Below are 25,379 nucleotides of genomic sequence, written 5' to 3'. Positions count from 1 at the left end.
ACATAAAACGCTCGGTTGAAAGTAGTGAGACTTCTACATGAGAAGATATATCCACTGAACACGTTAGGGTCGACGTGGAAGGGTTCGAATGCATATGCCCGGTGTTACTAAAATTAGGGCAGGGTGCAGTGGTCCTGTGTGGCACGTTCACGCGTTCAACAAACGTTCACGATCGAAATGCGGGTGAGAGCGCAGGCCTGCTCAGGCTCAGGCTCGTGTCTGCACAAAGGAAGCAACTAGGAAGTATCATCGTGTTTGGGCGTATTAGCGGAAAAGGGTGTCGGCGTCCGACGTTCATCCGCTCCGAAGTTGGCAGCCTCGGAGGTCGGATGTTCCAGCGGAACCAATCGTTGAGATCTTGCCCAGGCAGTCGCGAGGTGCGAACAACGATATTTCGCCGATATTAAGCGCAAGGGAAACGTCATCAACGTTCAGGACTACTGAGAATACAGCAGGATAGCAGTTGTTGTTACACGATACAGAGAACCAACTACCAGAGCTTCGCAGGATGATAGGAAAGCGGGAATTAAGAGAGATGTCCACCTATTCATAACCAGCCGCGAGCCATTCGATGATCATGGGAGTGAGTTCCCCTAGCTTGGTTTCATTGACCAAGAAGTCCAAAAACATATCATCATGCACGCCTCCACGTTGAAGAACGAAGTCCAATTTCCCTTTGTATGTCTTCTTCAGCTTCTCGTTGAACGCCAGGATGTCGTCCCTCAAGCACTCCTGACTACCTGCAGTAATCAGGATTCTGTCGACGACTCCGTCCATGTTCTTGAACCAATCGTCTGGCGCTTTCAGTGCCTCAACGTATCCACGCTTGTCCACGGGCACGTCAGCGAGTACATAACCACCCCATTCACGTAGGTTCTTTGGGGAGATGATGTCGGAGTTGGCGTGCTTGAGGGTGGACTCGCTGTCAGCGGTGAGGGACACCCATGGAGAAATGGTGTACGCTCCACGCAAAGGCTTAGAAAGCTTCAGAGGCACCACAGATTCGATTGGGCGGAGGGCGTGCAGAAGGACCTGGAAGATGAGATTACCACCGGCAGAGTCTCCTGCAAGATGGATATTCTCAGGTTTGACACCTTGAGAAGTGAGGTAGTTGATGGCTGCAACAGATTGCCGTAACGGAGTTGGGAATGCAGCTTCTGGGATCAGCGCTGTAGAATGATTAATGTGTTGGCCATGCGTCGGTGCGAAACTTTACATATCGCTTACTGTACGTTAAAATAGCCACACCAAGGTCAATGTTGGAGCGCGCCTTCAGCTGCTCTTGAACATGCCTCCAGAAATAGAACGACGCGTCTGTGGCTGGGCCAAGGAATGCTCCACCTATTGACAAGAATGTATAAGTAAGCTGTGTAGCAAGCTGTGATTTCCGGAAGCATTTCTTACCGTGCAAATATAGCAGGACATGATCCGTTCGCTTTGGACCAAGCCATAGAAGGCGCGCGTCACTGCCGATGTCTTCTTCAACCGCTGGTATGTTCAGTTTAGCGACTGTGCTTCTGTAAGTCGTTAACGTTGTCCCCATCAGACTCTGGAGCTGTGGGACTTTCAACCCAGCGGCCCAGCGGAACGCTTGGTCCCCGAGCACACGACGCCATGTCTTGTGTTTGTTGTACCACACGAACGGTGAAAAAATCAACGAGGAAACCAGGATTATAGCTATGTTCCGGTAAAACTAAGCGCTGAAACATGGCAATGGAAGGGTCGAAGAAGAATAGCTACGCACGAAGTTTAGCGAATTGAAACGCGATTTCGACTACATCAAGCGAACCAATATCGCCATACTTTCCTGGCACGATGGAGGTCATGGTTGGTCGATAAGGGGGAAGTGTGAGAGGCTAACCAGCCGTGTCTTACTTTATACCATGCTTGGGTGAGAACGAACGACAGGATGATGGGAAGTCACCTTGAAAGAGCCATGGGAAATATCGCGGCGCTCGGCAGCGACGGTTCCCTCTATGGAGGACGCGGAGCATTGCTTAATTCAATGCAGAATCACAGCTTCCTGGTGCGGCAACTTCTGCCAACCTTGGTCAAACTGAAGGCCGAACAAATATGACATCTAGCCGCACACTGGCCGCACTTCGACGTGATCCCGAAGCTTAGAACTGAATACAGAAAGCTTGAGCACGCGGTTCATGCACATGGCCGAAGGCTCTAGGATATGTGACTTGCCTTAAGCGTCGATTTACTGAAGGTGTTCTATTTCAGATTGTGCTGTATATCACTTTTCCACTACCGTTGCCAGTGTACCATTGAGCGCGCAGTACTTCAGTCCCAGTCAGTGGTGACAGGTGGTGATCTGTTGGTGTCGGTTCAAATGGTTCCTGTAGGCGTGTGTGGGTCACTGTCGGCGTCAACCTACCCATACGCGATGTACCAGTCATCTGGAAGGCTACTCTGATTACCTGTGACCATGTAGCTATGACTAGGTGCTTGTTTATTGCTCTTTCCCCATATTTGAAACTTCTTCCCACGAACCTCATCCATGTCATGCACGAACTTTCGCTATCGATTCTTACGATCAGGCTCACTTCTTCGCGTCATGACCAATTCACCCTCTTCATATGAGAATTGGACCAGGGAGGAGCTGATTGCGCGCCTCGCGCAGCTGGACGACTCGCCGAAGCTGAATACAGCTACTGCAGCGTCTTCCAAAAAGATACCTGACAAACCATTCAGTTTCGCGTCATACTCACGTCGAAAGATCGCGCTAAAGTTCTGCTATTCTGGATGGGAATATAATGGACTAGCACATCAGCTTGGTCCGACGCCGTTACCGACCGTTGAAGGTACGCTGTTCGATGCCTTAGCTCATGCAAGGTTGATCGATTCCAGTGCTGGCTTCGAGGGGTGTGGCTTTGAAAGGTGTGGAAGGACGGATAAAGGGGTCAGTGCAGCCGGGCAGGTGGTGTCACTGTGGGTGCGCAGCGCGCAGAAACATGAACCCTCTCCTACAAAGGCCGCTACGGGTCCTCCAGAGGTAGCACATGACGCAGAGTCGTCCAATTTACTGGGGGATTTTGGAACATTTGACGACGATATCGTAGAGACGTCCAACACCAGCATTGCTCCGGTCGCTGATACACCAGAGTTACGCTACGTATCTATTCTCAACCGTGTCTTACCTCCAACGATCCGCGTACTCGCCTGGTCCCCCGTACAAGACGATTTCTCCGCTCGTTTCAACTGCAGATACCGCCACTACAAGTACTTCTTCAGCCCCACCGGCCTCGACTTATCCCTGATGCGCGAGGGCGCGTCACGTCTCGTAGGAGAGCATGATTTCCGTAACCTGTGCAAGCTGGATCCCGCGAAACAAATAACGAGTTTCAAACGGCGGATAATTCGGGCAGACATTTCACCAGTATGCGATGGGATGTATGTGTTTGACTTGGTTGGAACGGCATTCCTGTACCATCAAGTGCGACATATCATGGCGATACTGTTCCTGGTTGGAACTGGTATTGAGCGCCCGTCTGTCGTGACGGCGCTGCTAAATGTGGCCTCTGGTGCGGAGACGGATCCCTCGCTATTGGAAGTGGTCGACAGAAAGCCCGAGTATCAGATGGCAGACGGGTTGCCACTTATGCTCTGGGACTGTGGGTATTCCGAAAACGATGTGCAATGGCAAACCGATTCGGAGGCGAATTTGTACCACGAACTCGATTCAATTCTTGCGCGATCCACGGTCCACAATGTCTTAGACTCTCATTTCCTTGAAGCTGCAGCGCAATACCATCCTCCCCCGCCGCAACCCTTCCCACTCTCGACCACAGGGGTGGATATTAGCAGTGGATCGGAAGCGTTCAATATTCCTCTGGGTGGCGGGACGTCGAAACGAGTAGTGACGTATGTGCCGTTGTTGGAACGGAAGAGGCTAGAATCGGTGGAAGTGGTGAATGAACGGTGGCGTATTGGGAAGGGAATGAGAAGAGAGGAGCGGCGGCGAGAAGTGGAGGAGGAATCATCTTTGACGTGAAGCAGCTGGCGCTTGCTTTGGCCCCGAACCTCGCTATGGCCATGGCATCGGGGGGTTATCGTCGTGCTCCGTGCGTCTTGGTATCCGTCGGGGTTACCAATGATTGCGTCGGTGTATCTTTCACACTCGACGACATATTACAGACTCGACCTTGGACTGACGACCTATCTTGTTACAAGATAGAAATACGTTGTTGACTGTGGTTGGGCTATATCACATTTTACGTCCATACACTCAGTTACCGGTTTGCCAGCCACTACTTATCAATCAACAAGATTCTGCTCAACGCTTCTCAGAACTGCATTTGCAGTCACGTTTTCGTACTCAGGGGCTGTGGGCTGGTGAGCTCGGCGGTGTCTTGACCGTTCTTGGCTCTGGCTTTTACTTTCACTCTCTTCGTTCTAATCCGCCGTCCCCCATAATGCAGGCTATTCTCCTTCTCGCTTTTCTATCGTCACTCGTTTCAGCGTTCGATTACACCGTAGGAGTTGGTAAAGATGAGAGAACCGGGTAATTGCTCACCTGATCCATGTTTCTTTTCGAGGCCGTGCTAAAAATGCGAAATTGTTCGTAGGAAGAAAGGCATGGGCTTCGACCCCTCATCAATTCACCCCCAGGCTGGAGATTCCATCGTTTTCGAATTTCGAAGCGGAGCACATAGCGCTGTCCGTGAGTCGCAAGTTTTCCCTCCGGAAGTGCTGTCTGGACTTCGAAAGCTCACAACTCGTTTCCGCCGAAATAGAGTCCACTTACGACAACCCGTGCACGCCCTTGGAAGGTGGATTCAACTCTGGGGTTATCACTGTGCGTGGAACGCTTTTCCTTGCGGTTCTATTTCTGTCTCACTCACATGATGTTCTGGCAATTGAATCGTCCCTATCGCACTAAATTACGGTCACCAGGTAGCAGACAATCTCGAGGTCGATGCACCCGGTCTCCCACAAATCCGGCTTCTCGTCAATAGCACTGAACCCTTATGGTAAATCTGTCTCTCGGCGTGCCTGCGTAGTCTCTCCCATCAACCAACTTCCCCCTTCTCTCTTCTGATGTAGGTTCTTCGACCAAGCTGGCGGTCTCTGCCGTGAGGGAGCTGTACTATCTGCGAACCCCACATCCACGCAGACAGCTGGAGGCTTCGTAGAGAATGCTTCTCGTGCCCCTGCTTCTCCTCCTCCAAGCTCGTCTACCTCATCTGACCCCTCATCGAGCACGGGATCTACCTCCACGTCCACAGGCGAAGCAGCACCAGCCCAATCCTCTGGTTCAAACACCGGGTACAGAGATGCCGTTTCTGGCGCAGCAGTTCTCTTCGGTTTAGTGATCGGTCTTTTGTAATGTGCTCTATCTATCTGCCTGTAGCACTTACCCGTCACTCGTTACTTCGCGGACAATAATCATGGACTGTTTATATTCGGAAGCTTCCTCCCTGAGAATCCTGGTTTGACTTGCAGGTTTCCTGATGCACGGGTCGTAGCAGGCACAGATATCCGAACATGGGGGGTACGTTCACAAATACTTCTCGCATTCTCGAGTGATAACGTACATGTGTCTGATGCTGTAGTCACAAATTTCTATTGTGCATTACGAACAACAAAGCACTCGCGATTTCTGCATTGAACTAGTGCTTGCTATCTCCGCTCTTCGGTTTCCATACATCCTAGGCTGCTTCACCGAGAGGAAGTTGGTAGGCCAGAAGGGGGTTCTGCACGGAAGGGAACTCAACTCCTCACTCCGGAGTTGACTTTTTTGTGTAAATTGTGCGAAGGGCCAAGTCAGGCAGGAATCTCGCTCCTTAACAACAGAGTCTTATCAACAGAAGCTGGTTCTAGTTTTTCCTCTGAGTATATTATTGTTAACAGTTGTACTCTCCCAAGCCGATAAGGCATGGCCGCTAGGCCAACATGATATTCTGTTCTCACTTGCCTTCTAAATCAGGAATGCCTTGAACACACTTGATCTATCGCAGCTAGTTGCTTCTTCCGTAGAAGTATACGACCAAGTCTATATTCTCAGATAGCAGCGACTGTCACTTTTGGTCCGGCGCCTATTATAGACTTAAACTCCATCTATGTTTAACGCACTTCCCGAAGAATTATTGACGAATATTCTGCGACACTTGGACCATCCATCCCTACTAGCTTGCCGTCTGGTAAGCTAGCCTTCGTGGTTCATCAATTATCCATGATCGACTTATTTAATACGCACCGTCGCAGATATGCCACAAAATCAACAATGTAATCCAGTCTTCTGCGGAGCTCCAGTACTACATTGAGCTGGGCATGGATGGGTTGGTAGATTGTGCGGCTTCATCAACCCCGTACTCGGACCGATTGGCCACTATCATTCGGCGGCGCCACGCTTGGGCGGCGATGGAATGGAATGACACCGTATCTGCACATCTTCCAGGAGAGTGTTTAGCATATGAGCTTGTGGCGGATGTGCTTGCCAAGCTGACAGAAGCGCACGAGTTTGTATGCGTCGAGCTGCCATCCATGCCCAGAGCCGCAGATACGGGTCAGATGGATGCCAGTTCTATCGACACCTGGGATCTTCCTTTCGCCGCCAGAGACTTCGCTATGGATCCTACCCAGGACCTTGTCATATTCTTAGAAGATACGCGGATGTGTGTAAAATTCGCTCAATTTGCGGTCGTTCCAATATTGACCTACGAGGCTTGTCATTTTAGTCCCGTCGCGTCGGAGAAGTCAAGAAATACCCATTTGTACATTTACTCCATGGCGACCAAAGAGCCGCACCAACTTGCGCAATCCCCGTGCCTAGTGATCAACGGCTCAGAATCAAAGTCCTTGGTCCACCCCTTCGTTGGGCACCCCTTCATCATATGTGCTTTACTGCAAATTGCAGAGGACGTTGTGTTGATTCAATATACCACCCTTGCTGCCGAGTCTGACCACATCCGCCTGTGGAACTGGATGACCGGCGATCTATGGCTTGTAAGTGACCCGCATTCCACACTGATTGATATCTCATTCTTGTTTCGGTAGACCGAGGACTATTCTATGACTTGCGGTGGTTGCGGGCTTCTGTCTGCACGATCCTTCATGCTCCCCTCACTCAAAGGGTGTGGTTCAATACAAATCTATACCCTTGAGTTCTCCAATGACTCTCGAACCCCACGCTCCGAGCTCAAGGCTACGCTACTCCTCCCCTCCTCGACCCCCGGCCTCTCGCTGCGCTCCTTCACCTCTCATTCACCGCCCATCGTTGCACGGCCCCTTCAATCCAAAATGGCTTCCCCCGCAGCGGAATCTCACATCCACGTTATGTCAGTAGCATACAACGCGCAGTTTGGGATTAGATTCCGTTTGTTTGTCCCCAATCGCGTCCTGCTTTCTTACGCCGCCGTGGCTCCTGGTCACGCACCCATGCTGGTTCCTTGGGACACCTGGGGCCCGGACAACACGAGAATCATGGAACAAGGGGACACCTCAACTTGGCTGAGGTGTGTGATGTCTCCTTAGTTCTACCTACCGCCATACTAAGAGGTGCGCTTCTTTGATAGGTTTGTACACGGTACTCGCGTCGTCGCGGGACCACCGGTGTCACGTATCCCTCCACTCGAAGCCCCAACCTCCCAAACAGTGCTGCAGCTTTACGACTTCAATCCGCATTGTCGCCGACTTCACTCATCCGTCCAGCCCATAAATGGCGCCAAGGCCGAGTTGCAACCAGAAACAGTAGTGCGAAAAGGATTGGCCTTTGCTGAAACGGTCACCACTCGATTGCCATATAGACGAGTATTGCATCGATTTGACAAGAGGTATACGTCGTTTTTCATCGACGATGAGAGGTTATTGGCCCTGGAGGTGAGTGTCCTACCCAGCTTTCGTTACACAGTTACTCACTGCATATTGTAGCATACTCCTCCTAGCGGGCGCGATCTCAATAATATTGATATCTATACTTTCTAGTCGTTCATCAGGGAGTCGATCTGACATGGATTGAACGATATACGACGCAACTGGAGGAGCAGCTACGAAATGGAGTGGCAACAGGGCGGACAAGAACATGAGATGAATAGTTGAATGGAGGGCGCAGTCGTATTGGCACGGGGACGAGGGTGCCTCTGTGTTGCGAGCGACGAGGGCGCTCATCACCGTCGCACTTGGAGGTAGAAGCGTGGACAAGGCTGCCTTTGGATTCAGTGCAGGTCATCAGACGTGGGGGATTGTGTTGTATGTATATCTTGTCGAATGTAACCCGATCCAAACTGAGTGTTTGTGCTGAAGGCTGCGTGAATGCCGGAGTGGTTGGGGCCTTAAGCTCTCATACCTCTTCTTCATTGGGCTCCCTTGTTCTTCTGGCTTTCCATATCCCCCTCCAAAATCCGTGGCAAGGATTCATCGGCTTCAGTTAGAAGACCTCCATCTTAATCTTGCAGTTGAATCCCAAGGGCAATTACGAGTGGTATACTAATATGAGATAAGGAGATTCATCCACATTTCATCTATATGCTAAAGTCTCTGATCCATATACTTTCCTTCGTTATTGCAAGGTTAGGCTCGAGCTACAAGTTAGTCGGCCCGATAATGCAGACTATGGGCGCTTACTAGATAATGATCAGCACACAATATTAGAGCCAATCTACGAGTGCTGCGTCCTGTATCGTCACCCGCACCATTGAAAAGTCTGATACATAAAATCACCAATTAGTATGAACGACGATTGTTACATAATTCTCGACTAAAGGTGCGTTCCTTAGAATCCCTTTGACTCGGTCACTCCTTTCAAAGTCAGGGGCACGTGCTTGACGCCATAAAAGAGAGCTTCACCGATCGGACTCAAGTACAATCCTTCATCGCATTCACACCCAAGTGTCAAGCCACTGCATTCTCATTGATCCTACGATGTCCAAACCATCGACGCCGACGCCATCAAATACGTTACTTCTTCGAAGGCAGCTGCAAGAACTTACCAAACGACCAGTAGAAGGATTCTCTGCAGGTATGCGAGAAACACATGGCGGATCGATGGCGTGAACTAAGCTATTGGCAGGCCTGGTTGACGACAACGATCTGTATGAATGGGAGGTCATTATCATTGGGTACGCGATAAATGACTCCTCATAGATTCCCCTCGCCATAACATCTCACGCTCCGTCTCAGCCCCCAAGACACGCTCTAGTAAGGGGTACTCAGCTGATTGCCAACATCTGTTCCTGAAAGGATGTGCTTTGCTTTGCAGTGAAGGAGGGTTCTTCAAAGCGCGGTTATCATTCCCGCCTGAGTTCCCCCTCTTACCCCCAAAGATGCGATTCATCACACCGATGTGGCACCCCAACAGTGAGGGATGGTCTCCCCCATATGTATACCGTACTGATACTCGAATACTTAGTCTACGCCGATGGCACCGTTTGCGTTTCAATCCTGGTAAGCTGCTCCATCTTTCCAAATCAGCGAACCCTTACCGCTCTACCTCAGCACGCCCCCGGTGACGATCAATACGGGTACGAAGATGCCGGAGAGAGATGGATGCCTGTACATACAGTGGAGTCCATCGTGCGCACACTTTCTGATCTCTCCGTATACGATGTTCTTGACGCAATATGTGTAGCTTGTCAGCGTAATTTCGCTGCTATCGTCCGACAAGCCGAATCTCGACAGCCCGGCTAACGTTGATGCTGCGAAAGAAGTTAGAACAGACTTTGAAGGTCCATACCGTTCCTAAGCTCTTACAATCGCCACTGACGTTACGCCCTCAGGTTACAAGAAGAAAGTACGAAGGTTGGTCCGCCGAAGTGCGGAGGAGGCCTTTGATTGAGCATCGGCTTTTCCCATTTTGTTTCCCCCCCTTCTACCATCTCGCTTTCTCGTTAATAGTTAATTCACGTACGTTCGGGCTCTAGCTGTCCATTGCTTTCTTGTACTTTCAATGGCTGTAGCGGCTCAGGGCTAATGCTATTTATAACTCATAATCCAATGTCGGCGGATCCCGAAGACCACGTGAGCGCCTTACTGTGTCACGGGACAAATAATTAGTATCGCGGCGCGACTCCAGCCACGGCTCCGACCACAACTCTGTCAGTAGCCACGACCACCGCGAATCAGTCGCGACTCGCCGCACTCAGGATATCTCACTACAAAACGCACTGGCGGTTGGGAGATTGCTACCTACCCCGTTAGCAAATGGACAAAACCAGGAAGCGTTCGAGTCAGTGCCTCTTCCTTCTCAACTCCGTGTACTTGTACTTACAGGCAACAGGAGAGCTGATATCCGTCCCTGCTCCCATGGGTAATTATTACTCCCTTGCGATCTGTGTTCTATCGATGACGTCGAGTCAGAACCCGATTCCGACTCTGACTTCAACCCCGGAGCATATGTATACGAGACTAAAGCCAAGGTGAAGCGCAGCAATGGGAGGAAGAGAAGAAAACTTGCCAGCGATACCGAGTCAGAACTCTCCTACAAGCCCAGTCAGTACCCTTTCCTTGGTCCCGACTATGTTACTCACAGTAAAATATACAGAATATACGCCGAGGCCAACCGCATCGCAGAATGTTCTGCTGCAATACTTAGGTGCGGGATATTGAGCTTGTACATTAGTATCTGACTGACACGCTCACTTAGGACGTGACCTTGATTTGTCGTCCGACGACGACGGGCAAGTTGCGGACGACGAAAATGGGCCTGCGATGGAAGAAGAAGACGATGTTGACCCTGCGGATAGCGTCGTTCCATCATCTGAAGCGGATTACTCTCCAAAGCTATCGCGGACGTTTACCATCCTCCAGAAGCCTCCGCCCCCGCCCGTGCCTGTTGTCGAGTTGGCTGCGAGTAGCCACACAGAAGATGACTCGGTGACAGAACCCGATTCGGGCGACGAAGGCCCGCCGCTGCCTGATATCTCTACGTACAGGAAACCTGATCCGGAGGCGTCTGTCACGGAAAGTGATTCTGGTGACGATGAAGCTCTAAGCAAGCTTGAGCCAGGTGACACCACTTCCTGCTCTGCGCATCTCAGTCATCTCAACCACCTATGCAGTCCCGTCGATAGTTTCTCCTGCCAGCAAGCCTGACATAGAAGAAGACGCGAAACCTGACGAACCTCGAAAGAACCTGGGCCCTCGTCCGAACTTCCCCATTCCCGACGGGCAGTCTGCCCTGGGCCCATTGATTCTCGATGAAGAGCTGGAGGTCAAAGTGCCGCCGTCGATCAACACGTTCCTCCGAGAATATCAGCGTGATGGAATACGGTTTTTCTATGACAGGTACAAGGAAGACCGCGGGGGCTTATTGGGCGATGATATGTGAGTTGATACCATACAACGTACGTTCAATCCATGATCGTTCTGAATGTACGTATATCCTCAGGGGTTTGGTAAGTTGGTAAGGATGCTGGAAATGCTCATAGAAGTCGCTGACGAGTGAATGCGCTGTTGGTTCACAGGGTGAGTGTCGTTCACCCTCCTTGAAAGCATCCCTAACGTCCGTACGAAGGTAAAACTATACAGGTCATCTCCTTTCTATCCGCAATCATGGGCAAGCACGGTGACAAGGCACGTTTGATTTGATACATCTCGCAATTGCTTTTACTCACCCTTCGCTCATACTATGTTTTATGTTCCACGTTCAGCGCGACCGCAGACGCCGGTGGCGCCACGTTTCCCAGCTCCAAGACGGTGCGCAGTGGAAGAAACACAGAAAGCTACCACCCGCCAATGCAACGTGGCCAACGTGCTTGATCATTGCGCCGAGCTCGGTGGTGCCGAATTGGCAAAGGGAATTTGAGACTGTGCGTGGTTGTGATATCTATTTCGGAATGGAGGAAATGCTGACTGGTGTCGATGATCATTGCCATCGTTGGTGTGTTGCTATCATATTCTAACAGTGGGGTTACTTTGAAGTTGGCATGTTTCATGGGACGCCCGCAGAGCAAGAAGTTGCACTCCACGACTTCGAACTCGGACGCTTGGATGTCGGTAAGTGCTTACGGACAACTTACGCCCATAAAGACGCCTACTCCTACTCCTACTCACTGCACCTTTCTTCAGTCTTGACGTCTTTCGATCTCGCGCGCCGGCACATCGACAAGTTGGACACTCTCCCGTGGTCGTGCGTCATCGTGGACGAGGCGCACCGCCTTAAAAGCATCACGTCCAAACTGACGCAGGCGTTCCACCAGTTCGCGTGCCCGCGGCGCATCGGGCTCACAGGCACCGCGATACAAAACTCGTACGATGAGATGTGGACGATCCTGGATTGGACGAATCCAGGACGTCTAGGGACGCGGAAACAGTGGAAGGTCCTGGTGGCCAAACCTCTGGCGGTGGGCCAATCGTCGGGTTCGAGCGAGGAACAGCGGGCAAACGCGCTGGTGAGTTGTCGAGCACACACTGCACACTTCTTGGCGGGTGATTGAATCAAGTAGTCGGTAGCTCTTATTTTGAGGGACAAGATACTGCCTAACTTCTTTCTGCGGAGGTAAGGATACCCCTTATTGACTCGATGTAAATTCTGACGCCCCGCTTGTATTCAGGACGAAGGAAATCATTAAACACCAGGTATGTTCGCTGCCTACACAAGGGTACAAGTCCAGCACTGAACTCATCCCGCACTCCTAGCTTCCCAAGAAGATCGACGAGGTCGTCTTCTGCCCTTTGACCGAAGTTCAAATTGATGGTGGGTACTCGCGCTTGACAGTGCGGTTTGCTCGCTCACAACGCACACCCACCCCCCTCCCACAGTGTACAAGCGTTTACTTGCTATGGAGCCGGTACAAAATCTCATCCGGAAAGATGAGATGTGCCCCTGTGGTTCTCAAGAAAAGTGAGTCAACCTACGCCTACGGGAGGGTTTGGACATCTCCAACTTGTGTGACATTTCTAGGCGGAAGGATTGCTGCTTCCCCTTCGCCGCCGGCGACCTGTTCAAGTTCATGTCCGTCCTCATCAAGCTCGCGAATCACCTCGCCCTTATCCTTCCAGGGCCCGATGATACGCCAGATCAGGTTTATTCCTTATTTACGTTCCCTTTGCTACGCTCTATCTGACGCCGCTCATAGCTGGCCCGCAACAGAGAGCTCGTGGCTATCGCCTTCCCCAAGAAAAATGCCCCGAAGCATGTAACCGCCATGCTGCAAGAGAAATACTGTGGCAAGTGGCGCGTGAGTAACACGTCGCTTGCTTCCATCGTGGGCTCACCAAATGGACGATTGATACTAACGATCCGACGATTGTCCAGGCCTTGGAGATGTTGCTGACAGACTGGCGCAAGGACCGTACGAATAAGGTCCTCATTTTCACGAAGTCGGTGAAGCTGTTGACGATGTTGGAGTTTCACCTGAATAATCGCGGTGCGTTCCCGTTCCCTGAGCCTTCGCTTTCTGGTATTTGAGTATTGAGTATTGGGGCCTGTGTGTAGGCTTCGGGTATGTCAAGCTAGAAGGGAAGACACATAGCAAAGATCGTATGGCTGTCATTTATGTGTCCATGAGTATTAGCATTGCTGACCATCGTGAATAGGCATGTCCATCATAGATCAGTTTCAGCAAGACCCAGATGTTTATATTTTCTTGGTGTCTACTATGGCAGGTGGCACTGGCTTGAACCTTACTGGCACGGCTAAAGCTCCTTCCTGTGGAGAAATCTTATTGACTTTAGTTCGTTTTAGCCGCAAATAAGGTCGTAGTGTTTGGTGAGCCTTTTTGTTCAATCAATATTCATTCGCTCAGTCCTGAGCTCATATAATCGTTGCTGCAGACCCCAATTGGAGTACGTATGAGTCTATGCTTCGTTCTTGGGCAATTCTCAAGTATATGCATATGCAGACCCTGCGCATGATCTCCAAGCGATGGATCGCGCGTATAGGTTCGGTCAAACCCGCGACGTTCACGTTTATCGGTTGCTTGGAGCTGGATCCATTGAGGAACTCATATACGCTCGTCAGATATACAAGCAGCAGCAAATGGCGATCGGCTATCAAGCAAGCGTACAAACTCGGTGCGTTGTAACCCCCCCTTTTATCCCCAATTTACCTGAGTCCTCCTAGGTTCTTTGAGGGAATTCAAGGAGATACTACGAAGCAAGGTGAACTCTTTGGGATCAAGAATATCTTTAAGCTGCACGAGCATACTTTGAGCACTAAGACAGTGGTATGGCCTGCGCTTTTTGTCACGTTGTACAAGGATTCGTTACTTACTGGGCTCTAGATCGAGAGAGCGTCCATTGCTGAATTTGACTGGGCCATGGCCAATCTCAGCGGCTCCAACTCTGGCAAAAAGTCCAAGGCGGGTGATGAGTTGACTGCTGATGCTGGTCAAGACGCAGTGAGTACTGTGCCAGCTAGCTAATTTTCTCGTTACTCAAGAGGATGTGTAGGGTGACCTGCGAGGGCTAGGGGCACTCCTCTTTGACGAGCGTGAGTCTAAAGAATGCAGATGGCGCGTGTGTCAAATATGACACTGATTCATTTTGAAGATGTTCCTGATATTTCCAACTCGGAAACCGCGATTCAGAAAACGCTGAGCACTGTAGGTGTCTACAGCCACAAGAACGATGAGATCCTCGCAAGTAGCAAAATAGAGGAGGCGCGGGTGCTCAATGCTTTGAAGGTACGCGTGCACACATCTACTCTGGACATTACTTGACATTTCGTAGGAATCCAAACGCAGGAAGCGCGCCAGAAAATCTGCAGCGAAAGGTGAGCCAGAGAAGGCCCCCGAACCTGTGTGGCCCCCGAAGCGTAAACATCATAAACCCAAGCCAACGCCTCAGGAACTGTAAGTGCATGGAGTGTCGAAGATGTGTTGTTGGTTTCCGCACACTCACGAATCACTATTTACTCCACAGCATCACATCAAGACAAGAGGCTCTTCTGGAACTTAAATATATCGAGCGCCCTGACCAACTGCCAGAATTTGCCCTCGAATTGTAATGTTCCGTTCATCCCTCATCTGATTATGCATCTAAACATATCTTCCTGTGTAGTGCTCGCACCTCTATCGAGGATCAAAACGCACTAGTAGCGAAGCTCGATCGGCACACAGAGAAGAAAGCAAGGACTCATCAATGAGCAAACTTCTCTCTTGAACGTTCTATATACCACATTCACATATACCATAATCCTTACAGTTGTATTCCTTGATCTGTAGTCTGCGTGAATGTAGAGTAATAAAATGGAAGTTGTTTGTGAACGCATTAGCGGCTGCGCGAAGTGGAAATTTCCAATTACGGTATTTCCGTCGTTGTCCATCCCGCTAACGATATCGCGAACGCAACACGTACACGTACCTCCACCCCGACAAGTATGACTACTGGTAGACCGTCAGACTCACCATGTCCGTTAGCTACGTTCTTTGCCGACCTTGAGCTTGATCGCTCACTTGTGAATCACGATCCATAGCCGCGCCTCAGGCTCCAGAAGTCTCCAATGACGGAAACGAAATACATGCAGGGCCACCTACAGAAATAACACCCGAGACTGGTAAGTTGCTAGAATACTCGCCCCTCTTACCGGCCAGCAACATGACTGGTGTTCTCGATAGATCTGGCATCTTTGTCTCAATCTCAGTTATACGAGTTGAACCAGGTGCACATCGCTTTCGCTTGGCTGCGACTCCTCTATACGAATTTAGCTCATTGAATCTGAATCGTGATCGCAATGCAGAACCTGCTGGAGGATAGCGTGCCCACACGAGCTCTCATCGAAGACATAGCGCCAATGAGCGTGCTACGGGCCGAGTACGAGAACGGTTCACAGTCTTTCGTAAAGCAAATCGACAGCTTGGTGGCTAAAGGATTCGATTCCATCAGAAGGGCAAGAGGTCAGTTTGTTACCAATCGTTCACCTTTCTGTCGTTTATTCACGAAGTGCACAGGGGACGGAGACTGTTTCTATAGATGTGATTGTGCTTTAACCACCTACACTGTGTTGTTACTAATTCTCGTAACTTTACAGCTGTCGCGTTTGCTTATGTGGACAGCATGCTCAAGGCTGCTGATGTAGCAATAGCTGCTGCGAGCGCAATATCCTTGTTGGAGTCCACGTTCCCAATGCTGGAGCAAGCGGGCTTCCAGAAACTCGTCTTCGAGGACTTCTACGATGTGCTAGCATCGCTTCTGCAGAACATTGCCCAGGGTACCAATGACGGGAAATCACTTGACTCAAAGATTCTCCTTGCTTTCCAATCGCCTGAGAGCACGTTTACCCGTTTATACATTGAACGCATTTGCTCACTCTACATCCAGTCTCGAACTCTATCGTCGTATATCTTCGGCTACTAACGGTAACACTGGTTGTTCATCTTGGGGTTGGGGTTCGAACTCACGAGTCTTCAGTCAGCACGAATACGAACTGATCCCAACGAATACGCACCATTCCTCTTCCACCCCGAAATCGGCATCCAACTCGAGCCCAGAGAATTCTGTGAAGCGTTCGTCGAGGCCGTTGGGAAGGAAGCGGGTAAGGCAGCTCAAGCGCGTCTGACGATTTGGAATACTTACCGTTATGATGGTCGGGTATCGCAGACCACGTACAAATGACCGCACTCGCGCGCACTCTTCGCCTGAACCTGGACGTAGCGTATCTTGACGGACGTTCGGCTGATGGGCATGTGGACTTTGTTGAATTCAGGAACAGCGACGCGACGCCGTTGACCTTGTTGTATCGGTAAGTCCAACGCCTCTGCCAGTGCAATTGCAGCTCACAATTCGGTTTCCATCGTTCAAGCCCCGGGCATTATGATATCTTACTGAAATCCGGCAATGGTCGTGCATGATGTACTTATGTAGCTGTAAAGAGGAAAAGAGGATGCTCTGCGGAGTAACGTTGGCGTGGAAGGCATACACAGTATGTACTTTTCCTGGACAGTACTAGGACGCAAGGAGATTATGAGCAAATAATAAGAGTAGACTCGTTCCCCTCCAATAATATACGAGCACAATCAGATCTTCCATAGACTGAACGTGCCTCCGAGCGATCTTGTAAATGGCAGCCGTTTCTTGGTGACAGCCATCTCACCATTAACATTGCAGGCCGTCTACAGAAGTCTAGCTTTCTCTGCGATCGATCTTCCATCCTCCCCTCGGCCAAGTTTCTCTACTCCTCCTCCCATATTACGCGTTGAGTCGCAGTCACTTCCGAGTCGCGTATATAGGAACGACGCGAAGAGACGAGGGCGCTAGCGTAGATATTTATGTATACTCACTGTGCTTGAAGGACCAAGTACGTCGTTCGTGCACCGCCAGTGTTCACCAGTGTAGACAATGAGCGCGATCTGTAACTTGGTGGCAAGATAGGGAGCTTCGGGGCATGTACCGAGATACCAAGTTCGGGATTTTTATAAGCAACAAGCGACGCGACGCGTACCGAAGCAAGGTTGATATCGTCTCCTCCATCAAAGGAGTATGAAAGGGAAATCGGAATCGCGATCTGTAAAGGTTGACCTCGAGGACTAGAACAGACTCGAAGAGCGGGATGCCGTTAGTTCAGAAGCTCAACTCGGAATCCCGCACTGGTAGCTGAAAATAATTAGACCCATATGGCGTGGAGAGTCCCAAGAGTTTTGAGCATACGGGTCACGTCTATCTCAATGTCAGGAAGACGGGAAATAAGAACTGAGAAATACGTGAATGAAGAGTGCCGTGTGCGAGAGAATGTTTGTCCATATTTTGACCGAGCTCCTATTCAGAGATATGCTTGATTCTTTACCAGTTGCCCTCAAACTTCTACGATATCTATGTTATGACTGTCGAAACGCGCGACGACGAGTGGGACGAGGTCGAAAGGCCGAACTGGCGAGGGCTTGGTCTGACTGACCCGATCAAGAATGTGGAAGTAAGCACCAAGTGCGTCCGATTTCTTGTACTCATTCTATCTCACCGACGATTATAGGACAAATGGCTGCTGCTGCCTGCCTTCTTGAAGGTGAAGGGCCTGGTGAAGCAACATATCGACTCGTTTAACTACTTCGTGGACGTCGATATCAAGAACATCGTCAAGGCCAATAACAAAGTTACCTCGGACGTCGACCCTCGGTTCTGGCTCAAATACACTGACATAAATGTGGGCTTCCCCGAGAGGCCAGACAAGGACGCGATCGACAAGCGGATAACGCCGCACGAGTGCCGACTGCGAGACATCACATACAGTGCGCCGGTCATTGTCACAATTCAGTATACGAGAGGTCGAACGATCGTGCAAAGAAATGTAAACGTCGGGCGGCTGCCGATCATGTTGCGCAGCAGCAAGTGTGTGCTAACGGGACGCAGCGAAGCCCAGCTGGCGCGGATGACGGAGTGCCCTCTGGATCCAGGAGGGTACTTTGTAGTCAAGGGGACAGAGAAAGTGATACTTGTACAGGAACAACTGAGCAAGAATCGAATTATTGTCGAAACTGATCCTGTGAAAGGCGTTGTTCAGGCATCGTGTACCTCGTGAGTTCCCTCGGCCATAAGTACCCTCCTACGGCTGATCCAGGCTTGCAGGTCGACTCACGGCGGCCTGAAATCCAAGACGTACGTCGCGACGAAAAAGGGCAAAATATATTTGCGGCACAATTCGATTCACGAGGATGTCCCCATTGTTATTGCGCTCAAAGCTTTGGGGATCCAATCTGACAAGGAGATCTTGCTGCTGACAGCCGGCAACACCGAATCTTACAAGATGGCGTTCGCGACAAACCTTGAGGACGCCGCAAAGCTGGGCATATTTACCCGCCATCAGGCTTTGGAATATATAGGTACACGGGTGAAGGTGAATCGTCGAGTTGTGGGTCCTCGGCGTCCTGCATGGGAAGAAGCACTGGAAGCGCTTGCCACCATTGTTCTTGCCCATGTCCCCGTCAAAGGCCTCGATTTCAGGTCCAAGGCGATATTCGTGGCCACTATGACCCGTCGAGTCCTCATGGCCATGGATGACGAGAAAATGGTGGACGATCGAGATTATGTTGGCAACAAGCGCTTAGAGTTGTAAGTCCGGCAATAGTACATGTGAACAATCCTAAATCTTTCGTATTTCAGAGCCGGACAGCTTCTCGCGCTTCTTTTTGAAGATCTCTTCAAAACTTATAACACCAATCTAAAGTCGGCCATCGACAAAGTCCTGAAGAAGCCATCACGGACCAATGAATTTGACGCTTTTAATACCATGCAATTCCAAGGTGACCACCTGACGTCGGGGTTCGTTCGGGCTATTTCGACTGGGAACTGGTCTCTCAAGCGGTTCAAGATGGAACGCGCAGGCGTGACGCATGTCCTGAGCCGCCTTAGTTTCATTTCCGCTCTCGGGATGATGACTCGGATCTCCTCGCAATTTGAAAAGACCAGAAAAGTCAGTGGACCGCGTGCTTTGCAACCTAGTCAGTGGGGAATGCTGTGTCCCAGCGACACGCCCGAAGGGGAGGCATGTGGGCTAGTAAAAAACCTGGCGCTCATGACACATATCACCACCGATGTGGAAGAAGAGCCTATTATTCGGCTGGCATTCATGCTGGGCGTCGAAGGTATTCCCCGGCTTATTTTGGGACAAAGACAAGTAATTCTCACTCCGATTTGGTTTAGATATCAGCCTGGCAACAGGGACGGAGATATACGGCCCTCATACATTCGTGGTTAACGTTAATGGTACTATAATTGGGATCACGCGCTACCCCTCCCGTTTCGTTACTAACTTTCGGAAGCTGCGGCGAGCAAGACGGCTGAGCGAGTTTATCAGCGTCTACATCAACCACCACCACAAGGCAGTACATATTGCTAGTGATGGTGGACGGATTTGTCGTCCAATGATCATAGTCGAAGATAGCAAACCAAGAGTCCGATCCGAGCATATCACGGTAATGTTTATCCGCTCCTATATGACGGTGTTCCATTTACATCTAACGTCACTCGCAGCTTCTGAAACAAGGCACACTGACATTCGATGATTTCCTGAGACAAGGCCTCGTCGAGTATCTAGATGTGAATGAAGAAAACGATACATATATTGCACTTTACGAATCCGACATACATCCCACGACCACACATCTGGAAATCGAGCCTTTTACATTACTTGGCGCCGTCGCAGGTCTAATTCCATATCCCCACCATAACCAATCTCCCCGAAATACATATCAATGTGCCATGGGAAAGCAAGCCATCGGGGCCATCGCCTATAATCAATTTAATCGCATCGATACCCTTCTATATCTGTCAGTATATCCACAGCAGCCGATGGTCAAGACTAAGACCATCGAGCTAGTGGGGTACGATCGCCTCCCCGCTGGCCAGAACGCGACCGTGGCTGTAATGAGTTATTCGGGATATGATATCGAGGATGCCCTGATCTTGAACAAAGTCCGTGGTTCCGCTGGTTCCGCTTCCCGATGTTGGCACTGACGCTCTAATGCCCTTCGTTGGAACAGGCTAGTCTGGATCGTGGTTACGGTAGATGCCAGGTCCTGCGCAAAAACGCGACGCTTATACGAAAGTATCCAAATGGGACGTAAGTAATATATGAGGAGCCCGCTGTTAATTGGTTACTGACGTCTGCCTTTAGATTTGATCGGCTCGCTGATGCTCCATTGGATGAGAATGGCCAAACGCAGAAAAAGTACGACATAATTCAACTCGATGGTCTCGCGGGCGTTGGCGAGCGGGTGGATCCTGGCGATGTTTATGTCAACAAGCAAAGCCCTACTAACGCCAACGATAACTCATTCACTGGCCAGGCTGCGGCTGTCCCTTACAAGAACACGCCAATGTCGTATAAATCCCCCGTCGCTGGCCAAATCGACAAGGTGATGATAACTGACACGGAGAGCGATCAAACCCTTATCAAAGTGTTGATCCGGCAAACCCGGAGGCCCGAGCTGGGCGACAAGTTCTCAAGTCGACATGGACAAAAGGGTGTCTGTGGGTTGATCGTAAACCAAGAGGACATGCCCTTCAACGACCAAGGCATAAATCCTGGTGCGTTCGGTTGGATCCGCTCAACTCGATCACCTACTAGACCAAACTATCTTAGATACCATCATGAATCCGCATGGTTTCCCATCCCGAATGACAGTGGGTAAGATGATTGAGCTTTTAGCTGGCAAGGTACGTACGGCTAAGCGGCCCAACACGGGGCCAGCTGACTTCTGACTTCCCTGCAGGCAGGAGTATTATGCGGTAAACTGCAGTATGGAACCGCTTTTGGGGGATCAAAAGTAAGATTCACCGAGTATCATTATGATAGTAACTTTAACTTCTATGTCGGGCGTAGGTCGAAGATATGAGCCGAATACTCATCGAGAACGGTTTCAGCTACGCCGGCAAAGACATGCTCACTAGTGGCATTACTGGTGAACCCCTCGAGGCGTATGTATATTTCGGCCCCATTTACTACCAGGTATGAAGTATCTTTGGGATGCCCCTTTATTGACTCCGCGACTTATCCGTCCAACTCAGAAACTCAGTAAGACGGTGTCTTATCGTGTGTGCATCCATGCTAAAAAGCACCCTAGAACATATGGTTATGGATAAAATGCATGCCCGCGCCAGGTAAGCGCGACGGACATTCTGTTTGCAATGTGTCTATACTTACCGCTCGCAGGGGCCCACGTGCCACTCTAACCAGACAACCGACGGAAGGTCGGTCCCGCGAAGGTGGGCTTCGACTTGGCGAGATGGAGCGCGATTGCTTGATAGGTTATGGCGCAACCCAACTCCTCCTGGAGCGTCTCATGATCTCTTCGGACAAGTTCGAAGTCAATGCTTGTCAGGAGTGCGGGCTTATGGGATACAACGGCTGGTGCACGTATTGCAAGAGCTCGAAGAAAATGGCTCAGCTGACTATCCCATATGCTGCAAAGCTGCTTTTCCAAGAGGTACCGTGTGTCAACGTCACTTCATGACCCCCTGATTAACTATCTCGCAGCTGATGGCCATGAACGTGGTGCCTCGCTTAATCCTGGAAGACTGTTCCTAGGGAACATATCGTGGAGTACTATCACCTTCAATGGTGTTACTCAGTGCTTGGTCGACCTGAAAAACAGCCGGTCCCAACGGACCAAAGCGGACGAGTTATCCCACTAGAGGCGTGCGATGTGGAGTACCTTAGCAATCGATGCTCTGCCTCGATTAACTTCTCAGAAAAGGATAGTGTGGTGTCGAAAAATAAACTGGAGCGCTGCTGCCACTCTGCTGTTCGGAAATCACCGCCAATAAGATGCAGCACTCTCACGAGATCAGAGATACAATTATACGATTGTCGGGCGGGTTGCGATGTCAAGTAAGTATAAGTCACAACCCAAGTTGTTCGTTTATGGACTCTCGTACGAGCCTTTCGTATTCCTACATCAGGTTAGCACCTGTTGTCCTGGGTATTGGGAACGGCACGTACCTGTCGGTTCTCCCTATATAGTTTGCAGCAATCAATATTCGCACCGCTCTCAAGGTTCGGTTCTTAAAGCGACAACATCGGTTTAATGACATGCTGCAGAGAAGAAGCATAATGAAAGGACATACCTGCTAGCATTGATATGACGCTCAAAATCACTTTTTCCACACTCTGCACGGGGCTCCATCTTTCCGAAGCTTGCTCGTACATCGTCGGGTCATCCCCCGGTGTATGGAGAATTGAGATGCACACATTGCCATCAGGATATACTGGGAGAAATTACGGTCATTCCCACCGATTCCGGCAAGGGCAGAGCAAGTCCTTACTGTTCGGGTGAAACAACGGTGGCTCAAATTTCATTTTGAAAGGGGAAAGAGGGTAATCGGAGGGCTGCGATGCCAGGGGTTTGAATACGGCAATTAGTTCGAGGATATTAGCATGGGTGCCTCGGGATGTACGCACAAAGGTCAACTTGGCCGAGAATACGCCACCCTCCTTCAGTATATTGCATTCAATTCGATACGTTCCCACTGAGCAACGGCGCGGCTTACAAACGGCGTGTCCTTTGGGCCACAAATCAACGCCTCCCAAGTGAAGAAGTCAGATTCGGAGATTGGACCTTGAAGGAAGCCATATCAGCACTGGGTTTCAAGCCGTGCGACTGTCGGAGTGACAGGCGTACCAGCGGTGAACATGCCATCTGGCGAGCCTACAGCAAACGCAGAACAACGAACCGGGGATGATCAGATTTGGGCAGCTGTAGTTGAATCGGGCAAACCTCCGGCAGTAAGCTGCTTGTATTCGGTCATTAGGCGACGCAAAGCGGTTGCACTGGTCGAAGGCCGTGGATTCATGATGGAAGCGCACTGCGAAGAGCTGAATGGCGTCTGCAAGCAATGCGACTGCGCTAAACTCCGCGACTGTCGGCCGATTGATCAGTTATCTAATCTCTCCGATTGAAACCAGCGACGTGGTTGGTGCATATTTTATATTATAATTAATCCTCTATAGTACGCGATCAAAGAGTCTATCGATACACTGTCCATGAAACCCAGATGTGAAATGAGAGAGCCTATTCCTTTCGCGACTTGTGTATCCGTCCGGCTATGTTGTGCCCGAATATGTGTCGGTTGATGTAGTCGTTGCGGAACATCCCAGTCGAATCAACATCCTCGAGGACACGAATGAAGTCATCAAAACGTGGATACATCTTTCGCAGCGTATCGGGACGTAGATTGTGTGCCTTCGCCCAGTGCGGACGGCCCTGGTACTTGCTAAGAATAGCCTCAAAGCCTTCGAAGAGCTTGCGATACGGAACGTTACAGCCATATGGTCTGGAACATTGATCAGTGGGAATATACGCCGCGATGGATCGGAACTCCTACTTGTATTGCACGATCCCAATCCAACAGGTCCGTCCGCCACTGCTGGGGCTTAACCATATATCGTCAGCGGCTGAGAATCGGATTTCCACGGGGAAGTGAGGTCGGATCCCGTCTGGTTTTTCTATTTCGGCATGCACCCAATCTCTGAATTCGCGCAGGCACGGGACCGTATTCTCGTATGGAATAGCCCACTCGGTCGTGTGTTGGGGATACTAGGTGGGATACATCAATATTGAGCGATCTCACGATGAAAGGAATGCCGCTCACTCTGCATTCCACATTGAAGATGGCGTGACTAACGTCCACGCCCACAGATTTGCTGCTGGTCAACCAGGCTGCAAACCGGCATGTCCAAGTGTTCACACACAAAAAGAATCGCCCGATAAACAATAGCAGTTGGACCAGATGGTAGCCCATGAGGGAGTGCCACAACCAAGAGAACGCGGGTTTCCTAGGCTAAAAGGACCAATTGCTTTAGTGCCTGGAACTTTCAATTAAGTTAAGCTACTAACCTCGTCGGTACGATTTGAGACGCTGACGCGCACGGTGTCCGGAGAGTAAAACCACCAGAATCTCACGTGTTCGCCAGAATGCACGATGGTGTCCAAATTCTCCATCGCGTCGTTGAAGGAGAGAGATTCTTGATACTCCTTTAGCATGAATGCGGGTTCGACTTGTAGATGTACGTTCAAGATGAGGCCTGTGCTCCCCAATCCACAAATGGTAGCCATGAATAGATCCGCGCGCTCATAACGTGAACAGAATACACGAGACCCATCCGCCAATAAGAGGGTCAGCCCGAGCGCGTGCGTCGACATGACGCCGAAGTCGATTCCGGAGCCGTGAGTGGCTGTCGTAACGATTCCGGCCAGGGTTTGGTCGGAGATAGAACCAACATTCATCATCGCGAGCTTGTGCTTGGCGAGTTGGAGATGGAGGTCGGACAGCGTGATGCCGCCTTGGACGACGACATAATTTTTCTCTGCGTGTACCTATGTGAATCCAATAGTGGGTTGAGTCAGCGATGGTGCGGTACTCCAGGAACGAACGTAATCTCGTAAGGGAAAGTTGAATAGGGGCTTACCTCCAGCAGGCGGTTCAGCTTTTCGGTACGAAGCATGTACTCGTTGGTGCAGGCGAGATCACTGGGGCTGTGACCGACTCCAACGGCGCGGACGGACTTGCCCTCTCTGCGGGCCAGCTCCAATACAAGCTCGCATTGGTACTCTGTCTCGGGCAAGAAGACGGCGAGAGGCTGGCAGGTAAAGGTGCGGCCCCAGTTTGTGAAGCGGGCGTCGGGAGAGAGGGTCAGGGGCTGGAGGAGGTGGTAGAGGTTCTGGAGAGGGATGTCTGAGAGAGAACGGGATGCCATGGCGCGATGTCGACCTACTCGTACCCATTGCGAGGTTTTATAGTTTCTGGTGTGATAGCTGCCCCCCGATCGCATCTCCTTTTTGAGTAATCATCTCGAGGACGGAAATGGCCGGCGAGTGGTGGCAACGCCCGCTTGTCAGTAGCTTGAACCATTTCATCACTGGTTTGAACCACCTGCGACCAGGAAACAGGTACCGAAAACAACTCCGAAAAGAAACTCACGACGGATTTAGCCTGTCATTAAAAAATCATGTGGCACCAGTGGCACGTGACAGGACTCAGATTCACTGTTGAATTCAGCGGTA

At 50.5% G+C, this 25,379-nt stretch overlaps 11 protein-coding genes across 11 annotated transcripts; 8 read left to right on the top strand and 3 right to left on the bottom strand.

Moving 5' to 3' along the window:
* Positions 1 to 543: 543 nt before the first annotated feature.
* PC9H_011572 (uncharacterized protein) lies at positions 544 to 1,826 on the bottom strand (the record flags this gene model as incomplete). The annotated part of the gene is made up of 4 exons (XM_036781055.1): positions 544 to 1,169; positions 1,228 to 1,341; positions 1,405 to 1,677; positions 1,745 to 1,826. The coding sequence occupies 4 exons, from the start codon at positions 1,824 to 1,826 to the stop codon at positions 544 to 546; spliced, it is 1,095 nt and encodes a 364-aa protein (XP_036626910.1).
* Positions 1,827 to 2,506: 680 nt separating this feature from the next.
* Positions 2,507 to 4,000, top strand: PC9H_011571 (uncharacterized protein; the record flags this gene model as incomplete). Its single annotated transcript, XM_036781054.1, has 1 exon — positions 2,507 to 4,000. The coding sequence occupies one exon, from the start codon at positions 2,507 to 2,509 to the stop codon at positions 3,998 to 4,000; it is 1,494 nt and encodes a 497-aa protein (XP_036626909.1).
* A 421-nt stretch (positions 4,001 to 4,421) lies between these two features.
* Positions 4,422 to 5,335, top strand: PC9H_011570 (uncharacterized protein; the record flags this gene model as incomplete). The annotated part of the gene is made up of 5 exons (XM_036781053.1): positions 4,422 to 4,510; positions 4,575 to 4,669; positions 4,743 to 4,804; positions 4,903 to 4,979; positions 5,053 to 5,335. The coding sequence occupies 5 exons, from the start codon at positions 4,422 to 4,424 to the stop codon at positions 5,333 to 5,335; spliced, it is 606 nt and encodes a 201-aa protein (XP_036626908.1).
* A 733-nt stretch (positions 5,336 to 6,068) lies between these two features.
* PC9H_011569 (uncharacterized protein) lies at positions 6,069 to 7,932 on the top strand (the record flags this gene model as incomplete). The annotated part of the gene is made up of 6 exons (XM_036781052.1): positions 6,069 to 6,149; positions 6,214 to 6,623; positions 6,687 to 6,954; positions 7,006 to 7,463; positions 7,524 to 7,827; positions 7,879 to 7,932. The coding sequence occupies 6 exons, from the start codon at positions 6,069 to 6,071 to the stop codon at positions 7,930 to 7,932; spliced, it is 1,575 nt and encodes a 524-aa protein (XP_036626907.1).
* A 936-nt stretch (positions 7,933 to 8,868) lies between these two features.
* PC9H_011568 (uncharacterized protein) lies at positions 8,869 to 9,781 on the top strand (the record flags this gene model as incomplete). Its single annotated transcript, XM_036781051.1, has 7 exons — positions 8,869 to 8,965; positions 9,017 to 9,065; positions 9,146 to 9,303; positions 9,356 to 9,390; positions 9,442 to 9,519; positions 9,575 to 9,671; positions 9,723 to 9,781. The coding sequence occupies 7 exons, from the start codon at positions 8,869 to 8,871 to the stop codon at positions 9,779 to 9,781; spliced, it is 573 nt and encodes a 190-aa protein (XP_036626906.1).
* A 365-nt stretch (positions 9,782 to 10,146) lies between these two features.
* Positions 10,147 to 11,272, top strand: PC9H_011567 (uncharacterized protein; the record flags this gene model as incomplete). The annotated part of the gene is made up of 6 exons (XM_036781050.1): positions 10,147 to 10,171; positions 10,223 to 10,252; positions 10,303 to 10,434; positions 10,487 to 10,537; positions 10,589 to 10,951; positions 11,004 to 11,272. 6 exons carry the CDS (start codon positions 10,147 to 10,149, stop codon positions 11,270 to 11,272), a joined length of 870 nt encoding a protein of 289 aa, XP_036626905.1.
* Positions 11,273 to 11,301: 29 nt separating this feature from the next.
* Positions 11,302 to 15,031, top strand: PC9H_011566 (uncharacterized protein; the record flags this gene model as incomplete). Its single annotated transcript, XM_036781049.1, has 25 exons — positions 11,302 to 11,316; positions 11,373 to 11,409; positions 11,459 to 11,517; positions 11,595 to 11,753; positions 11,850 to 11,940; positions 12,013 to 12,335; positions 12,390 to 12,442; positions 12,498 to 12,522; positions 12,583 to 12,640; positions 12,706 to 12,787; positions 12,848 to 12,968; positions 13,023 to 13,124; positions 13,202 to 13,313; positions 13,382 to 13,426; positions 13,483 to 13,575; positions 13,631 to 13,654; positions 13,720 to 13,731; positions 13,788 to 13,959; positions 14,009 to 14,111; positions 14,169 to 14,285; positions 14,338 to 14,377; positions 14,437 to 14,570; positions 14,617 to 14,738; positions 14,809 to 14,889; positions 14,947 to 15,031. The coding sequence occupies 25 exons, from the start codon at positions 11,302 to 11,304 to the stop codon at positions 15,029 to 15,031; spliced, it is 2,265 nt and encodes a 754-aa protein (XP_036626904.1).
* Positions 15,032 to 15,265: 234 nt separating this feature from the next.
* PC9H_011565 (uncharacterized protein) lies at positions 15,266 to 16,736 on the top strand (the record flags this gene model as incomplete). The annotated part of the gene is made up of 10 exons (XM_036781048.1): positions 15,266 to 15,296; positions 15,362 to 15,442; positions 15,504 to 15,547; positions 15,626 to 15,782; positions 15,837 to 15,860; positions 15,917 to 16,156; positions 16,207 to 16,244; positions 16,297 to 16,420; positions 16,486 to 16,627; positions 16,688 to 16,736. 10 exons carry the CDS (start codon positions 15,266 to 15,268, stop codon positions 16,734 to 16,736), a joined length of 930 nt encoding a protein of 309 aa, XP_036626903.1.
* An 813-nt stretch (positions 16,737 to 17,549) lies between these two features.
* Positions 17,550 to 21,904, top strand: RET1 (DNA-directed RNA polymerase III core subunit ret1; the record flags this gene model as incomplete). The annotated part of the gene is made up of 16 exons (XM_036781047.1): positions 17,550 to 17,615; positions 17,672 to 17,794; positions 17,852 to 18,393; positions 18,445 to 18,927; positions 18,979 to 19,460; positions 19,519 to 19,790; positions 19,849 to 20,289; positions 20,358 to 20,437; positions 20,492 to 20,904; positions 20,960 to 21,033; positions 21,090 to 21,143; positions 21,200 to 21,325; positions 21,385 to 21,391; positions 21,441 to 21,477; positions 21,530 to 21,803; positions 21,854 to 21,904. The coding sequence occupies 16 exons, from the start codon at positions 17,550 to 17,552 to the stop codon at positions 21,902 to 21,904; spliced, it is 3,525 nt and encodes a 1,174-aa protein (XP_036626902.1).
* Positions 21,905 to 22,218: 314 nt separating this feature from the next.
* Positions 22,219 to 23,124, bottom strand: UBC7 (Ubiquitin-conjugating enzyme E2 7; the record flags this gene model as incomplete). The annotated part of the gene is made up of 8 exons (XM_036781046.1): positions 22,219 to 22,269; positions 22,319 to 22,380; positions 22,444 to 22,584; positions 22,642 to 22,705; positions 22,778 to 22,810; positions 22,867 to 22,934; positions 22,998 to 23,024; positions 23,094 to 23,124. The coding sequence occupies 8 exons, from the start codon at positions 23,122 to 23,124 to the stop codon at positions 22,219 to 22,221; spliced, it is 477 nt and encodes a 158-aa protein (XP_036626901.1).
* A 263-nt stretch (positions 23,125 to 23,387) lies between these two features.
* On the bottom strand, positions 23,388 to 25,072 carry ALO1 (D-arabinono-1,4-lactone oxidase; the record flags this gene model as incomplete). Its single annotated transcript, XM_036781045.1, has 5 exons — positions 23,388 to 23,649; positions 23,701 to 23,912; positions 23,968 to 24,156; positions 24,213 to 24,692; positions 24,785 to 25,072. 5 exons carry the CDS (start codon positions 25,070 to 25,072, stop codon positions 23,388 to 23,390), a joined length of 1,431 nt encoding a protein of 476 aa, XP_036626900.1.
* Between the last annotated feature and the right edge of the window lie 307 nt (positions 25,073 to 25,379).

The sequence above is a fragment of the Pleurotus ostreatus genome, assembly GCF_014466165.1.
Source record: "Pleurotus ostreatus strain PC9 chromosome Unknown scaffold_9, whole genome shotgun sequence".
Classification (NCBI taxonomy): domain Eukaryota; kingdom Fungi; phylum Basidiomycota; class Agaricomycetes; order Agaricales; family Pleurotaceae; genus Pleurotus; species Pleurotus ostreatus.
The sequence above is the reverse complement of the archived record's forward strand: the minus strand, read 5'-3'. Positions and strand labels throughout refer to the sequence as shown.